The sequence below is a fragment of the Xenopus laevis genome, chromosome 4L (assembly GCF_017654675.1).
Source record: "Xenopus laevis strain J_2021 chromosome 4L, Xenopus_laevis_v10.1, whole genome shotgun sequence".
Classification (NCBI taxonomy): domain Eukaryota; kingdom Metazoa; phylum Chordata; class Amphibia; order Anura; family Pipidae; genus Xenopus; species Xenopus laevis.
Genome location: NC_054377.1, coordinates 68,502,657 through 68,521,641, shown reverse-complemented (window position 1 = coordinate 68,521,641; position 18,985 = coordinate 68,502,657). Strand labels below are relative to the sequence as shown.

The 18,985-nt window shown below is 39.3% G+C and overlaps 1 protein-coding gene across 1 annotated transcript in view; it reads left to right on the top strand.

The window, feature by feature from the left end:
• lonp2.L (lon peptidase 2, peroxisomal L homeolog) overlaps positions 1 to 18,025 on the top strand; it is a 61,881-nt gene extending 43,856 nt beyond the window's left edge. The window contains 4 exon segments of the mRNA NM_001096479.1: positions 11,559 to 11,701; positions 14,800 to 15,007; positions 15,606 to 15,796; positions 16,282 to 18,025. Of these exon segments, the coding sequence (NP_001089948.1) occupies positions 11,559 to 11,701; positions 14,800 to 15,007; positions 15,606 to 15,796; positions 16,282 to 16,503 (764 nt within the window). The 3' untranslated portion in view covers positions 16,504 to 18,025.
• Positions 18,026 to 18,985: the final 960 nt, after the last annotated feature.

Sequence of the window (18,985 nt, the reverse complement as noted above, 5' to 3'; positions counted from 1 at the left end):
ACATGTAAATGAGACTTCAGTGCACAGCTGAAAGACTGACCTATACACACAAGTGCTAGTGCCAGCTGTGCACACACATGAAAACACACACAGACACACAGACAGAAGTGGATTTTTTTACTGTGTGTTTGCCCAAGAAAAACTGCAGGAAAAAACAGCATGGGTTGTTTTAGATCACTTCCCATTATTGTTATATGTGAGCAACTATAGCCTGAAAGTGTTGGGATATTTTATACAAACACCTTATTGCATACTTGTCAAAACTGGTTTATACATAATGCTACATTTAGTTCAGCATTTTTCCCCCTCTTCTAACCACATATGATTCTGTGGGGCCAAGAATAGGCACAATTTTATTATTTTTGTCAAATTACAAAAAACAAACTTGCTTTCCTAGAAATTTGAGCATTATGTGGATTTCATGGAACTACAGGCATTTTATATGCTTGTCAAAACGGGTTTATATAAAGTGCTATATTTATATGATATTCATTTCCAACTCTAAAAAAAAATTCTGTGGGGCCCAGAATGGGGCAGGAATGTTATTAAATAAAGCATTTTGTGGATTGCATATAAAACTATAGGGGTTGACAGACAGATGGCGTTGGGTATACATTAATTTGCTTGGCAGTGTTTTAATTACCTTTTGTTACCCTAGTGTTTTCAAATCATGAATCCAGAAATGAAAAAAAAATTTTTTTTGATTAACAACAGTGCTCTAACATTACTGTGAACAAATTTCTCATAATTATATAAAGAATGATGCGATCCGCATCGGAGCTCACCCAGTAGCGCTGTGCTTTCCTGGTCGCAGCCCGTACGAGACGCCGGCCACTTCCCGCCGGTATTCAGTGTAGAGTAGACCGTATTCTCGTCACTATCGGCGCTGATCCAGGACACGGCACACAGACAACAGCGTCAATGAAAAAAGGTTGGCTTTATTTGAACACACACATGCGGTTGTGGATTACAGCAGTGGATACACAAGGCTGTCTGACTTACGCGTTTCTTGCCGGATCCCCCGGCACTCTGAGGAAGTGCCGGGGATCCGGCAAGAAACGCGTAAGTCAGACAGCCTTGTGTATCCACCGCTGTAATCCACAACCGCATGTGTGTGTTCAAATAAAGCCAACCTTTTTTCATTGACGATGTTGTCTGTGTGCCAAATTTCTCATAATTCCTTGTACCTCAGTCAGTCTGCCATTGTCGATTATACGGGGCCTGATTCTTCCTTGCTGCGTCAGTTCTGATATCCATGCTTAAGTTATTGGCCCAACAGAAGCACATTCACAGCTGTCTGGACTCTTTATCTGCATGACTGTATGGATCACAAGCTAAAACTGCAAATTTGGGTCCAAATCTTTAAAGCCTGGTCACTTTAATTAATTTGTTCTCTGTGAGCAGCCTTTGGTAGAAACATACAATCCTCATAGGAACCAGTGGAACCCATGTAGAACATAAAATCTACAGCACTGGTAGTCAGGAACTTCATGGCCAGTGTCATAGATTTAACTGTCTGCTCTGGGTAAGAGGTTACAATACCAAGACCTGCCTTTGTGTTATTCTAGTATTCTGATCATTCCTATATTTCTATAGCTCCGCAATAACAATCCCCCAAATCCCCCAAAAGAAGTTCACAGCCAGTAGCAGTTATTTTAGGATCAGGTTGTGCAGCCTTTCTCTAAGCCTTACCTATTTCAGAAAATGTTATGTAGAAATAATGTGGTTTAAAAGCAGAGAAAACAATATATACTAACACTTCTGACATAACCCCAACATAAGGAGTTGCCTAACTATGCATATTTAAAAGTGCACAATCGAGACTTTGACTAAATATTGTACAGCAAATTGTTTCCATTAACATTCATTTCATCCTTAAAAATCTTAAGGCTAGAAATAAAAAGAAACACAAACTGCTTTAGTAAAAGAATATTTTTTGCATAAGGCAAAAGAACACAACCTTCCAAAATCAACTAAAAAACCTGCTGAGAGGTAGCCTTCAGGGCCCACTAAGATAACCAACACATATCAAATATGTATCCATGACCTTACATAATGACTAGAAGGCAAAATGCCATTGGTAAAAAATAGTGGGACTTCACTGCTTTTCTAAATATACCCAGCATATTTTTCTCCTAGATAAGCTATGGCTGCAATGTACACTAGAGTCCTGCAGGGGGACGGGTACCCGCAGGTTGCCTGCAAAATAAGTGGATACTCTCTGGATTGCAGGTAGGATTTTCAGATGCGGGTCTTAATTATATTAAGATATTGTAGTCCTTTAAGCATGTTTTCTGCCCCACCCACTACTGATGATGTCACTTTCAGCTTGCAGCAACAGCACTTTCTGTTTAATGGTGGTCAGTGGGTTGCAGATAAGGTCAGGGTAGCAATTCCATAGGGGTTAAAATGTGGTTTGCAGTTCTGGGCTTCAATAATTGGTTCCGGAGAACTTTACACATGCTACAGTAGTTCCATAACCTGTTTAAAAACTTTCGGACTCTTGTTATATATACTTGTTTATATACTTGTTTCCTTTTTACATGATCGGGAATAAATGATTTTGATCTGAAAGTTTCAAAATACAGTTGTAGGAATGTTGTACTTTAAGGGGGGTACATTTATTATAAGGGTTATTACCTACCTCAGTTGCAGCAGGAAGACTAATAAGCAATGCAGAATAAATAATTTACAGTTTATCAGCACTTCATCACTTGTTTCAAGTATATCGTTATATTACTGAGTTTTGTATATACGGTAGATGTATATATAACTGACACTCTCTAGCAGGGGTTAGGTTCCCTAAACAATGAATATGAACTTGCATTTTGTATGGTATTCACATGGAAATTGCATACCAAATGTGCTGGTATATTAAACATATGTATGAATGATTAGGTCTTTACAGCTAGACATATGCTATATGTGTTTTCTGTTAAGTAAAACAAGCATTCCTTCTGGGAAAACTTATACACAAGTTACCGCTCAATAACCCCAAGCAGACTTAAGCATATTTCATGTATTCCTTTTGTGCAAGGGGAAGCAGTCTTGTTGATCCTACACACATTTCTTCAAATATGTAAATAGATCAGGCTCCCAGTGCAGAATATATTTTATCCTTATGTTTTGCTGATCGCAGAAAAATAATGTGACACTAGTACCTACTTAACCTACACATAGATTGTTTTTATTTAATAGAAGTCTCCACCCACACCTTTATGTGACTCCTTTTGCACAATAAATGAATGCCGCACAATCTTTCACATGTGATTTCACCCATATTCCACTTCTGTCTGAATGAATGAGATTTTTAGCAAATGAACAAATCAGTGTTTCAAGGCATGACTCATAACCGCCTAACGTTGTTATGATTCATTTGTGCTTACAAGATTTTCTTAAAAATAAGTGTTCCTAACTGTTATACTGTAGAATAGTGCAGCAGGCAGCCCTAACCTCTTCTATACATACTGTTCTTCCCACTCAAATAACATGCTGGTGTTTTCCTCGCCATGGTTCCCCCTGAGATAACTAAAGTAAAAATGTGCCCTCTGTATCATGAGCCTTAAGGTGGCTACACATGAAAAGATCTACTCATATGATGAGGTTGCCAAAAAAGTCTCCCTAAGATCTGATCGTGGGTCATAGGGCCCAATGATCACATCTTAAAGCTGGTAATGCAGGCGATTGGATGGAGGGCTGTATCGACAAACCAATGCAGTCCTCGATATGACGGGAATTTTAAGCCTACCTGATCAACATCTGCCCATCTGCCCAATTCCAGGCAAGATAACGATTGCGGAAGCCCATCGGAAGGCCCTATTAACTGGGCAATAAACTGGCGACTTTAAAGGGCAGATTTATCAAGGGTCGAATAGTAAATTTGAATTTGAATTTTTGAGTGTCAAAATTCACACAGTCAAATTTTAATCCCCCTATTCGAATGAAAATTTGAATGTGAGATTTATCACACTCGACCATGGAAACAGTCCTAACTCGAATATTTTCCACCTAAGTTCATTTACAAGTCAATGAGATCTGTTGAGGCATTTGGAGATGTTAATAGCCTTCCTGATGTTTTTAGAAAAACAAATTTCATACAAATCGAATACGATTTGATTTTTCCAGTTGGAACCATATAAATTGACGTTCCCATTTTTTCTTAAATAGCCTCCCAGTCGAATTGGGAGTATATTCGAATTTAAAAAAATTCACATTGATTTGAAGTTCAACCTTTGATAAATGGGCCTCTAATTGACGGCAGCTTTTCTCAGCCCATGTATGGCTATCTTTAGAAGTATCATTATACCATATGACTTTGTTTTACAAATTAAAAGGATTAGGGCAAATATAACACTGCATGAGTATGGCAAATGATTAGCTCTGGATTACGTGACAAATCCCAGCACTGGTGTGGGATCTGTTACCCATTATCCAGAAAGTCAGAGGAAGGCCGTCTTCCATAGAGTCCATTTTAAGCAAGAAATTTAAAATTTTTGAATGTACTTACTTTTTCTCTGCAATAATAAAACAGTACCTTTTCCTAACTAAGATATACTTAATCCTTATTGGAGGCACAACAATCCTATTCGGTTCATGTAATGTTAAAATGATTTTTAGCAGACTTGAGGTATGGAGATCCCTTATCCAGAAAACCCCAGGTCCTGAGATTTCTGGATAACAGGTCCCATATCTGTACCTTTTACAACAAATCCTTACTGGTTTGTCTGGCAACTTTATTGCAATTAGCCAAAAATGAATTACTGTCATTATAACTTTTTCAGATGCTTATAAAGAAGCATTTAAAGCACCTAACATTATCTGGGCAGTGTCTGTACATGAAAAGCTGCAAGAGCTCATTAGATAGATAGCTTGCAATCCTCAATAACTAGCTTACACAAATCCTCTTGCATCAGCACAGCCTACTCTTAGGCGGAGTAAGGCAATTTTTCTTTGCCCAATTAGAACTATATACGTTAAGATACACCTTTATTTAATTTATAGAGCCAGCTGCCTATTTTGTAACAAAACAGGAGGTTATTTATATTTCAGTATTTATAGGGAGGCTTTTGTGTTATCAGCATGCCTCATAGCTTTATAATCAGTATTTATAGAAACTGAAGTAGAGATAAACAAATTAACTAGGTGTATATAAAAGAAAAAGGCATAAGTTGCAAGAGTTCGAATCTGGCAACAAACACAATATGTTAATGTGTGATTTGGTTTAATATTTTTTAATAGTTTTAATTATACATATAATATATACAGTACCTTGCAAAAATATTTAGATCCTTAACTAATTTCTCTTTTTACCCAATAACAAATCCTACACTGGAATTCTGTTCTTACCTGTTATTTTTATTGCGGGGACATGTAAAGATCCACTCTTGGAGAGGTTGCCAGATGAGTTACTCTTTGCCCAGTTTGGCCACCCAGGTTCTGGGCCAAATCACATTGATGTAACAAAATTTGGATCATAATAAGGGTCTGTGAGAGAGAAGCACATTAATGTCCCTCGTATCAATGTAACAAATACATAAAACACAATGCTGGATCTGTAAAGTAGTCGTATTTCCAATAATTCAAGATGGAGTAGGAAAGACATAAGGGTAATCAGGGGTGATCCTGTTGCTGCTGCTGCCGCCTCCCTCTCCCACTCTGTGCTTAAAACTTTAGCGTCTGAGCGACTCAAAGGGGGGGGGCACATTGCTAGTGTAATGAGTTCTATAATACTCTCTACACTAGTGCAGCCAAATTTCCATTTTAAAAAACAGAAATTCAGCTCTTAAAAGTACAAGAGGCATCTTATAACTGGCCATTCACTGCTGCCTGAAGCAAGGTTTTCACCTTGCCTCATGGCAGGAGTGGCCCTGAGTGTAATGAAAGGACACCCCAAATCTTGCCATTATTGCTCCTCATGCTTGGCTTTCAGAGGTATCTAGAAAAACAAATATTAATTCTTTCCTTCAGTGTCCTATAGGCTGCCCTGTAGCCACTGTTTCTGGACCATAGTTTTGCAACCATTGACCAAGAAAGTTCTCTACTGCCCAAAACTACCAAACCTTTCTGTAAAGCAGTTTGTATCATGCCATAGAAAGATACCTCATATAGGGCTGGTCCAGCAACATAGCATTCGTTTGATTCAGGCCGTAATGAACATCTCATATCCTGGACTGATAATGGATAAACTGTAACATTTTAGTTCTGTTACATAGCAGAACACTATTTCAAAGTAGACTACCCTTGTAAATTGAAGATAAAATGCAGGAAGTAATGTGCCATCAAAGTTAACCCAAGAATGTTAAAGGAGCAACACTGGATTTCCAGGAGACTGACAGATGAAGTTAATTCAGCATTAGACTTAATAGACGTGCGTTCTCCACAAATTCTTGTGCTCATCCCTCTCTTAGGGAAGATGTTTTCTCACAGAAGCATGTTTTCCTTTCACCTAATAGGTAATAAAGTCCATTTGTGAAGGCTAGAGAGCAAATATTGTTTGATGGAGGTTGTTACAAACCTTTATATTCAGTTCCCGCAGGTCTTGGTGATAAACTTTTCAGTTCTAACAGTCAGGCACAGCGGCATCATCTGTACACTGTTTTCTATCCACTGGGTTCGAGCAATTCTCCCTTTGTTCCCATATGGTTAATTGGTCCCACCAAATGGAGCTCCGTAAGTAGGTACACAAAGGATAAGAAGCAAATGTTTCATTTGCATGCTCATCTAACACCTGCATTTTACAAGTTGTCAACAAAACAAATGGACTCCCATTATTGACCAAAAGAATCAGGTTACAAGAAGAAAAAAGTCCAATGCTGGACTTCGATACAAATTAATACCAAAAACTGGTAGGGAGGAGCTCAGGGACCATGGAGCACTCATGTACCGCTGTCCTTTGGTATAGTAAATATTTTGGATACATTTATGATTGGTTTGTGCACCAAATAAACATTTTTATGTGTGATACTGCCTATTGGTTTTATTAACATATAGCAGATTTCTCAAAATGTGAGTTTAGCACTTAATAAATACTCACCTACACTCTATTCATTCCTATGGGATTTTTAGAACTGTATTTATCAAATGGTAAATTCTAACTTTCACCCATTTATAAATACAATTCTAAAAATTCCGTAGGAATTAATAGAGTGTGGGTGAGTTTTTATTTCATAAGCACTAAACTCACATTTTGATAAATCTGACTCTTTTAATTGTTGTTCATAAATATACTGCAAGTACAGGTATGGGACCTGTTATCCAGAATGCTCGGGACCTGGATATAATCTGGGATAATGGATCTTTCCGTAATTTGGATCTTTATACCGTAACTCTATTAGAAAATCATGTAAACATAATATACAATATGCTCAATTGTTGTGCTTCCAATAAGGATTAATTATATTTTAGTTAGGATCAAGTACAAGGTACTGTTTTATCACTACACAGAAAAAGGAAATATTTTTAAAAATGTGTTATTTGGATAAAATGGAGTCTATGTGAGATGGCCTTTCCATAATTCAGAGCTTTCTGGATAAGGGATTTCCAAATAATCAACCCCATACCTATGCTCCAATATCCAAGAGCTACAAAGTATTCCAAGGGCTGGTTAAAACACTGATAAAAACAGTAATCAAAGCCATTTGGCACGTCACACTTGGTAGGACTGTTCTGCAACACTTTTTTCAGGGAGTTTTAAGAGATGTGCCAGCCTGATGACAACCACTGGGGAATTATTTTCCTGTTCTGGCATCAGAGTTGATAACGGTATCATACTCTGGCTCAAAAGGTATAATACCATAATATAACTCAATATGTATTGGTATAGAGAATCAACAAGAGCGTAGGCTCCTCTAAATTCTCCTATACAAATACATTTTGATTAAAGATTTGGAGATAGGGCACACAGTGATGCATTTGAAATCCATTTTCTCAGTGAAAGCCTCAAAGCACAATGATTTCGAGATATTTTGCTGTCCTTTTGTTTCCAGGCCGAATCTTCATTATGGGGCTTGGAGTCATTCATAGATGATTAAATTACTTTTTCTGGCCTACAGCTGCTGTATTGATCAGTGAGGTGATGAGAGTACGTTTCCTCCGAGTATTTGTGCCCTGGGGGCTTATCAGCACACTGCAGAAATGCTTTCTATTTCTATACATTATTACTGTAGGTCTGTGATAACCCACCGTATAGTGCTTAGCATCAGGAGATTTTACTGTCCTGTCATTATGTGGATTAGAGCCCAGCTATCATGGGACAGTTGCTAAATATGCCTAGTACATTAGTCAGTTTGGAATTAAATTAGCCTGTTTAAAGCCTTTTCCATGGCATCTTTATTAGATTTTACTGATTATCATAAGTGCCAAAAATTAAAATTAATGGTCCATCTAGATCAGGCACATCTAACTCAAATTACATGAAGGGACAAATTTAGGGTTTCATATGGTGAAAGGGGGAAAGGCTACACAGCTGAGAAGCATTATATATGGATATAACAAACCTTTTTTCTCCCATCTTGTAGTTTTTTTATGGGCTAAACATACAATAGCAATCTTTTTAATTAGCTAATTTTGACCTAAAATGTAAATAAAAAACACTCAAAAAAAATAACTTAACTGTTGAATGATATAAAATTGTATCAATGTCCTAGAACAGGTGATTTAGAACAGTTTAAATGGCTGAATTAATCTTAAATCAGAGAAGTAGTGTTTAGGCCTTGAAGTGAGCGTGTTAGGGCCACATGCTCCCTAAAATACCAACAGTTATGGGATCCATTATCGGGAAACTCATTGTCCAGAAAGCTCAGTATTACGCAAAGGCCGTCTCCCATAGACTCCATCTTGTCTAAATAATCCAAATTTTTAAAAATGATTTCCCGTTTCTTTGTAATGATAAAAAAGTACCTTGTACTTGATCCAAACTAAGATACAATTAATCCTTATTGGAAGCAATGCCAGCCTATTGGGTTTATTTAATGTTTACATGATGTTCAAGTATATTTAAGGTATGAAGATCCAAATAATGGAAAGATCCATTATCCGGAAAACGCCAGGTTCTAAGCATTTTGCATAATGGGTCCCATACCTGTATAATGTTATATGTTGTAACTTATTACTGCTATTTTAGAAATTATTTACACCCCACCATCATCATCATTTATTTATTTATATAGTACCAGCAAGTTATACAGCACTTTACATTAATTTATAACAATACAATAATTAAACAATGGTTAAAAATGGCATCTGAAGGCCCTGCTTGCAAGAGTTTACAATCTAGAGGATTGCTGCACTCATACATAGCATTGGATATATGGTGTATATATAAATGATTTAGTGTACTAAATGGCTGACTCTGCCTCTTGACCTTTAAATCAGTCTTAACGGCAAACTGTGACATAAATGGAATTAACATTTCTTTTGATTCACACACCCCAACCCCCCCCCAAACAATATGCAAAAATCGTAAAGCTCCACTGAAAAAATCAATGATCCAACATGTCATTGCATCTACCCTGCTCCACTTACATGTGATTATTTTCTGTGACAAAATGATCGCCTGAGTGAGTTTGTGGAACAGCCTCAGTCTGGCCTGTGTTTATTATTGGAAGGGAGTATGTGCAATGGATGACAAGAGATGGTTGCTTACACAGCTAATCCTCTATCCATATAACAGCAATTACAATATGAAAGTAGTTTATTCTGTGGCAGCTTATACAGGTATGTAATCTGTTATCCTGAAACCCATTATCCAGTAAACTCCAAATTACAGGAAGCCCAACTACCATAGACTTCATTATAATCGCATAATTAACATTTTTAAAAATGATCTCTTTTTCTCTCTGTAATAATAAAACAGTACCTTGTATAATGAATCCTTACCATTTTGTTACCATTTATTTGTGAACAAATTCAGAGCAATGGCATATGGCATGTTAAATTGCATTTTAAGTTTCTCTGGGAAAAGACCCTTGATAAAGTGCTGTAGATTATGCACAGCTCCCAATTCCCTTTGTTTTCAATAAGAAACACTTGTATTATAGATCATCTGAGCAACTACAAAATGCAGCAGAAGCAGTTCCCCAATGTCTTTGTTGGCGTCACGCAGTTCTAGAAAGATTCTGTACCTAAGGGGAAGGACACACTAAGAGATTGGGGAGATTTAGTCACCCGGCGACTAATCGCCTCTTCTTTGGGGCCACTAATCTCCCTGAACTGCTTCCCTGTGTATTCCTCCTGCTACAATGAAAATTGCCTGCGGCATGCACTCGCGGCGCTTCGTTTTCTGAAGTTGCCTCACGAGGAAACTTCTGCGATCTCCAGGTGCTACATTACCCTAAGGGTTAACTATCATGAAATTCACATAAAAAATCATGTACCAGTTCCAAAATAATCAAGTTACTCTTTACTAACCCCCTCTCAGCTCTTATCTGTCTCCTTACACATAGGCTTTGTGGCGGAGTCAGATTTTTTGGTGGAGTCGGTTATTGAAAGGCCGCTAATTCATTGTCTAGGCAAATGGAGCACAACGAATGTATTTGACTGAACTGTCAATCAAAATCTGACAGATTGCCAAGAGGGGAATACTGAAGTGGCTTGATCATTTCAGAAATGGTACAGAATTTGTAATTGATTGTATTTACAAAGATTGATATTTCCATGAGATGAAGCTTTAGTTGGTGATACTTTTTGGACTCGCAAAAGGACAATCTCTTATCCAGGGACGTAATTATGGAGGAAGCAGACCCTGCAGCTGCAGGGGGGGCAGGAGGTATCGGGGGCCCCATGATGCCCTAATTAAAGTTATTTTTATATAAATTGGTAAAACAGGACAACCTCTGGATATTTTGGTGGCCCTAAAATGATTTTGCTGTGGGGCCCAGTAACATCTAGTTACGTCACTGCTCTTATCAATGAACGAAACAACTTCAATCTTTTTATTCTGACTATTTTCAACAGTTATGTTGGCTTGATTTTATTACAGCTGGGGCCAGAGAGGAGACCTCATTTCAACATTACAATTTTGTAATAAAGTCTACAAACGTTGCCAGTAGCAAACAGCCAGATGAGTGAGTGTCCCTCAAGCACTGACAATGGAGTGCTGCATGTTTCTACTACAGATCAATAGCCAACAGAAACACACATAAGGATGGTAATGTGATACATTGATGGGAATTAGAGTAGTAGTATGTTCTATATAACTGTGAGGTTTGCTGGTGGCTTTGGTGGTGCTTGTGACAGTTTTAATTGGCACATGAAAGAAAATCATTACTTGTTTATAGGGAATAGCTTTAATAAAAGGTAGATATTCGTTCCTAACAATAAAAATGCACTATCGCATTTGAACATGAACCGTAATAGACCATCTTAATGGATCTCTGGTAAATAAATATACATAAGAGATAGGGTTTCATGAGGTCATTGAAATGCCTCAGACAGTCTCTTATCTTTCCAGTTCATTCCAAAAACAGAATCTTCACTCAAGTAGCAATCAATTGGCAATGAATGTATCGCTGACATTGTAAATTCTCTGTCTGATGGTCTGTCTGATATTCTTATCACAGAACGCAAAGAGAGCGTCCCAGAAGGTTCCAAATCTGCTACAATCAATGACACAGCAGACTTTGCCCTGCCTCCTGAAATGCCCATTCTTATCGACCACCATGCACTGAAAGATATTCTTGGTCCCCCCATGTATGAAACTGAGGTATGTTTCTTTTTAACCCTAGCTGCACATCTGCACATGCATTTTCAATGCTTGTATCTAAACAAATATTTTTTTCCAACCTACTGACCATGTTAGACATCATTATATGGCTTATAATTATTAAAATTAATTGCTGGTTAATGTCTGTGCTTTCTCCTAGTGTAGTAGTGACATCTGTGTTGCTATACTCTTTTACAGAGGTAGAATGAGTACTAATTATATATTAACTGCCTGATGCCTATGAAATAGCAACCATCCTGCTAGAGTCCTGCATTGGGTCAGGTACACGGAAAGTGGTTGGGTCTTGGGCAGAAAGTTCCATTATCATGTGGGTATTCCACAGGTAGTCTGCCTAGGTACCCGGTTAAGGTGGGCGATTGTTCCCTCCCACCCTCCCCTGAGGTTATCGCACAATTTGTTCCCCATACCCACCTGTACCCATCTGATTATGCTCCTGTTCACAGAGATTCCACTTCCAGTTTCACAAACCCCTGGATTGGAGGGTAAGCTAACTATTTGCGGAAAGGGTGGTGTAGCGGGTCTAGGTAGGGGAACAAATTGGGTGGTGGGTAAGGATCGGGTTGCTGGTCAGTGGAGGACATCCTGCTATCTGTTCCTACTATAAATCATACAGAAAAGGCTACAAAGCCATTTAGAAGAAGACTAGATGCCTGTACTCATATAATATTGTGATAGAAGTGTCTCAGAATAAAGTTATAAAATGTCTAAAATGGGCAATACAGAATATCCAAGAAATTCCAAGTTGTGAAGAATAAGAGCACGGTGTAGAGGTTTTGCTAAGCAGATGGACAAACAAAACTCATAAATGGGAACAAAGAGTTGTAATTGTTGTGACAAAGGAATACCAAATATGCGATGGACAGAGGCATGCCTAGAGGCAAAAGCCATGGAAGGGGCGGCTGTGATTGAGAATAAGAAGAAGAGAGAATGACTGCCCAACGCTAACAAAGGAGCAGCTGAATTGTGAACTGAATGAATGTATATCCAGGCAAAGGAAGATTTTGATGAAGAGAGAGAAAACTACTGGGGCAAGAACCTGGGCTGAAATAGGCTTGCCACAAAGCATAATAGCACTGACATAGAAGCAGGTGAATGACAAAATATGTTTGTGCAAAAGTGGCAAGCTTGGTACAAAAAAGACAAGGGATCCTCTGCACTCTCCCATTATCAATACATTAAGGACATTGAAACATGTTGTGCATTCATCTACTAAAAATGCCTTACCCTTTAAACAAATCCAGGATTGTTTTTCATATATTGCAATATATTTAAGCTGTCCAACTAAGTCATCCCTGGTCTGGCCAGTCATACACTCACTTTCATCTGATTCATTCAAGATTAAAACTCCCAAACATAGTTACCCTTTTATTAGCCACCCCTGGGATCACCAGACTATTGCTGGAAAGGGTGGGAGCTACAACATGGCTACTGCTCCTCTATAAACTATAGCAAAAAAGAGAAAGTTGTGCTAACCACTTATATTTAAATGAGGCTGTGACCACAACATTCATACAGCCAAATACAAGAGGTTCTCTGCACTCAATGCACTCAACCCATTATCAATATATTAAAAAAATCCTTTTTGTATACCACATTGCTCTCATGTCATTTATGTTACACCTACACCTAAGAGAGGTCTAGTTTATGTCCAGTAAGTGTTACCTTGCCTTGAGTAGTCACACTTGACTTGGGAGATGGGAGTCAACATGAAACATTCCTTGATTTTTGATCTTTGAATCTTTTGAACTATTTTAACTGCTTGGAATGAGTGGCTGAAATTGGCCTGTTGTTTTCCGCTTGCTGATTTTGGCCCTTTGTGGCCCTAGCATAATTGTTTGGCTTACTTTTAAGAAAGGTGTATGTGTCACCCCTCTCATTGCAGCTTTGCAAAGCCTGGTCAGGTGGCCAAAATTCTGACTTCCTTGATAAAACAAAAATGAGATTAAAACAAATACCATCCATATTCTATAATGCAAATGATCCCACCCAAATATATCCCGAATTGCAGAACAGTGCATTATTAACCAGTGCTTCCCTGTGTATAGCTGTAATGGAAGAGAAGAGCTGGAAAGCACATTGTTGACCTGTTAAATGGAAGAAATAAAAGCTTAGATATGCTTTAGCTGCTGACTGTGTTCCAGGTTGTCTTGCTGATAATTTTGGTTCCCTTCTGTCTGACTGTAAATTGCTCAGTGTCCTTTTTGTTGATTATTATATATATCAGCAACTTTACTGTATTGTTATGTAAATAGTGCTGCTGGATCATCTGCACTATGATTGGAACATAATATTTGCTGACTTGTAGAGGAACAAAACAAGATGGAGAGAAAATGCTGCTAATGAATCCCAGTCACAATAGAAACAACCCGATGCCAGGACAGCAGGTGGTGTAATGGGAGACTCTGCCTTAAAGGGGAGCACTTTATTGATGACAACCAGCATAAAGCTTGTGCAAGGGCTAAACTGTACTGACAATGGAAACTTTGTGGATAGATGCAAGAGAAAGTAATCAATAAGAGTGCGCCATGAACATGACCTTGGGAAAGAATAAAAGTTTTGCAGCACAGTACTGCGGATACATTGTGGCCTCCTTCATACAACGTGTATTGATGAATCTTTTAGTCTTTACGGTGTGACCCAATTCAGAAGGTGAGCCCACTTACTAAAAGTTAAGGCAAGCGCTGGGAAAATTGCATAAAATCTTTGGGTTTAGTTTTGCAATACAACCCTTCACCCACTGAAGATGCTTGGCCTTTTGGCTGCAAGTGGCTCTTCAGACAACGTGTCCCGCAGTACTACTCTATTAGTCAGATTTTGGCAGTTGCGCAGACTGGTTTTGCTCATTTGTCAGATTTCAAATTGAAAGTATTCATTCCCAAACCAGAGACTTCTGGGCACCTCTCAGCTGGAGGAACTCAATAATACAAACATTGTATTCCTGGAGACATCACTTCTGCCATGTGGCAGTTTATACCATTTTGCCCTATATCATATATGGAAAATATTGACAAACTGGTGTCTGATGTGCGTATAGAGTTCTTGCATGTACACTAACCATATATTTCTATGTGTTTCAGGTGTTTGGACGGTTGAATCAGCCTGGTGTAGCCATTGGCTTGGCCTGGACCCCACTGGGTGGTGAGATCATGTTTGTGGAGGCCAGTCGGATGGATGGAGAAGGCCAACTAACTCTGACTGGGCAGCTGGGAGATGTTATGAAGGAATCAGCACATCTAGCAATTAGTTGGCTTCGTAGCAATGCAAAAAAATATCAGCTCACCAATGGTACGATTAGTAGGACATGTCTGCAGAAAGCCAAGTTTTAATCATTTTGTTGAGACTATTAAGCCTTTGTACTTAGGTAACCAAGTAACATCACCATTCAGCTATCTATTGATGTGCTTTTGACTAAAAAAAACCTAGAAAATAATGTTATACTGAGATGTGGGTCCTTTATAGGAAATACGGTTATGGCTTTATGGACATGATGTTGAGTGAGAAAGACTAGGGATGATCCCCATTTATTGTCCAAAAACAGAAGAGGAATACATATTGTCAGGGGTTGCTGAGAGTTTCAGATCAACATCAGTCTGAACCAATCAGTTTATCAGCTTATGGGTATTGTTGCTGCTTCTTTATAGAAGATATATTTTCAGAGGGAAGGACAGCAAGGAGGAGTGCCTGATTTTTTGTGGGTGGTGGTTGGGGGACAGTTTCTCTTCCATTGTCCAGCTATATACAGTATTACTTACTATTTGCAAGGATGGGCTACTGTCTAGTCTCCTGTGAAGCAAGAGGTGGTATCATAGCCGAAATTAGGGTGTGTTCTCTGACAGATGTTCTAAGTTTCAATTCCATTGTTACCACTTCCTCTTCCCTGTAGCATCTGGAAGTTTTGATCTCCTTGACAACACCGACATCCATCTCCACTTCCCAGCTGGAGCAGTCACAAAAGATGGACCATCTGCTGGTGTTGCCATAGTAACCTGCCTCGCTTCACTATTCAGCGGCAGGCTGGTGTGTTCAGATGTAGCCATGACTGGAGAGATCACATTAAGAGGTCTTGTTCTTCCTGTAAGTGTGTGACAAATGTAAGCTAATGTTTCATGCTACAAGGACAGGAGGAGAATAAATGGATATGTAAAGATATTTTTAGATACTCTTCTTGAAGTTTTGCGGTGAGGGTTCTATGAAACTTTTCCTAACAGATACCAGACAGAAGAAGGGTTCTGAATGCAAGTTAGAAAGTACAAGGCTGCTTGTATCAATAATATGTGTAAAATCATGAAATTTGACATCATTGGTTGTAGTCAGGGGAGGTCACTTGTGTCACATGACTTGTGTAATGTAATTAATATTATAGCCCCTTCTAAATGGCACACACATATATATAAATAACAAAGATAGGAACCCTGTGCATACCATAGGGCATAACAGCAGCTGGTTCAGTCGGGACCATCTCTATGTCAGATACTGATCTAGAACTTGGCCGTTAAGATAAAATATTTAGATACAGGGTTGGACAGACTCATCACTAGCAAACCTTCTGTTTTTCTCAGGTTGGAGGAATAAAAGACAAGGTTTTAGCGGCTCACAGAGCAGGACTGAAACGGGTCATCCTTCCCAAGAGAAACGAGACTGACCTGGAAGAGATTCCCCTTAATGTGAGACAGGATCTGGAATTTGTCCTGGCAGGCTCTTTAGATGAAGTCCTGAATGCTGCGTTTGATGGTGGATTTTCACTCAAGACCACACCTGACCTTCTAAACAGTAAACTGTGACATGGTTGGAACAAAGTTTATTCTCTCTAACACTTAAATAGACCCTACAAATCTGTTGGAAGCTGCTTCCTCTGTTTGATGTAGACAGGAAATCCAATCCTACCATTCAGCTGCTTGAGAGAAGAGGATTGATAGGGAGTTGCCCCATGACTAAATACAATAAAGGCTCATACAGGCAGGTACTTATATGTCCAGTTGACATTACACTTATGGGGGGGGGGGGATTACATTTAGGCACAGTTCTATGTCAGTACCTATGGCAGGCAGCAGGTAAACACACTATGCTTTGGTTTTGTTCCTGTATCTGTCATATGTCTATACCTATGCCCTTAGTCTGCTACCAGCAATCCTCCAGCTTCTATCATTTGTCAGGTTTTAATTCAATTTCTTTTTCCTTAACACTGCAAAATGATTTGTATTAAATCGGATGTACATTGTGGAGGAAATAAGGTATGTTAAGGAGATTCTGGCACATAGTTAAGCAATTTAAGGGCTAAACTACATGGGAAATTTTATCTGATCCACAAAATCTTGTCATGCACAACAGCGTGGGATTTGGAAGATGCCACAAAATCTGATCCCCACAGCTGTAATGTAAGTTGGATCAGATAAAATCACAGGGTGTGGTTTGTTTATTCATCTCATTGGATGAAGACGCAGCATTTTCTACCAACAGATGTGTCGCAAATCTTTTGGCAGTTTATTCTCAGTGCCATTATATTTGCCCCAAGCAATGGCATCTGACTTGTAGGCTGAAATCTGTCCATCCAACACCATCCTACAAAAGATCCTGTGTAGTTTAGGATGTAATTGAATAGTAGTTCACAAGGTTGGTTCATTCAGAAATAACACCTCATTGTTAATATAAGTATATACATTGTCAGACTGGGACACCAGGGGCCCACCCAAAAACCTTTGACCAGGGCCCACCAATTAATTTTAGACAAGGGGCCCACTCTTAGTACTGTTATTCTTCCTCTCCTTACTCAACCTCTATTCTCCTAGTCTCTTCTTTACACACTATAATCTATTATTCCATCTATTTAGCCTCTTTGTTCTAATAGAAATAGGGAATGACCATGAAATAGGCCAAATGTCTAGCAGCATGAGGGCCCACTGACACCTGGGCCCACCGGGCCTTTTCCTGATAACCCGGTGGGCCAGTCCGACACTAAGTATATAGCTATTCCCATACTGCCCCAGGCAACTAACTCTACCCTCACATTGGTTTTCCTTTTCCTATTGTTTCTTGGTTTGTATTCAGGACTAACACTTTTCAGAATGAAAGTGCAACAGGGAGTAACAGAGGAACAATCCTGCCTTGTGTAAATGGTGAGAGTAGACACTAGGGCACAATGGTGCACTGAATGCTGGGAGTTTTATGCACAGCGCAACACAGGGATAGCAGAAAAAGTTGGATACAATGTAATTTGATGCACGCAGGCAAAATGTATAATTATACAAATGTGCAGTTTAATAACTAATAGTTAATTATTTAATTCTGCTGTTTAATAAAAAATATCGATAAACAGAAGCTGGCTGTCCGTTATTCCAATGTAATGTACATTAGTTTACCCCATGCTTTATTACTGAAGATGGGGGTGGGGACCTAAATGATTTTGCTGTGGGGCCGAGTAGCTTCTTGCTACAATATTGTACTTGTGGGGCCTTGCTTTTCATTTCACCCGAGGCACTATCTGTAAACAGTCTGCATAGGTTTCCTCACACACTCCAAAAACATAGAGGCAGATTAATAGGCTCCTGATAAAACTGGCCATAGTGTGTGTGTGTGAATGTGATAGAGACCTTAGAGTGTAAGCTCCACTGGGGCAGAGACTGATATGAATGATGTATATTTGCCAGTGCTGTATAAATAAGGGATTATAATAATCCTCACAGGCCATTGTACCAGTAGTAGAACACATCAGTAGTCACTCACCCTGCACAGCCAGATCTACTAAACTCTTTGAAGCAGAAGTGTAAAACATTTCAGGCTGTTAAACAGGGCTGACAATCGGCCTCGTGAAATACAATGGCTTCTTACTAAAGGTGGCCATACACGGGCCGATAAAAGCTGCCGACAGACCGAGTCGGCAGCTTATTGGCCCGTGTATGGGGGCCCCGACGGGCTTCCCCGATCGAGATCTGGCCGAAAGTCGGCCAGATCTCGATCGGATGGGATTAAAAATCCCATCGGATCGCGGCCGCATCTGTTCGTTGATGCGATCCGCCCGCCCGTTTGGCGAACGCTAGGATCCGATCGTTGGGCCCTAGGGCCCACGATCGGATCAGCCCGATATTGCCCACCTCAAGGTGGGCATATCGGAGGGAGATCCGCTCGTTTGGCGACATCGCCAAACGAGCGGATCTATCCGTGTATGGCCACCTTTAGTCTGTCCGTATCCCCCCCCCCAAAACGTTGATACTGTTGGTAACATAATAAAAGGGATAAGCTCCCCAGCTGTATATAATTCTGACTGAA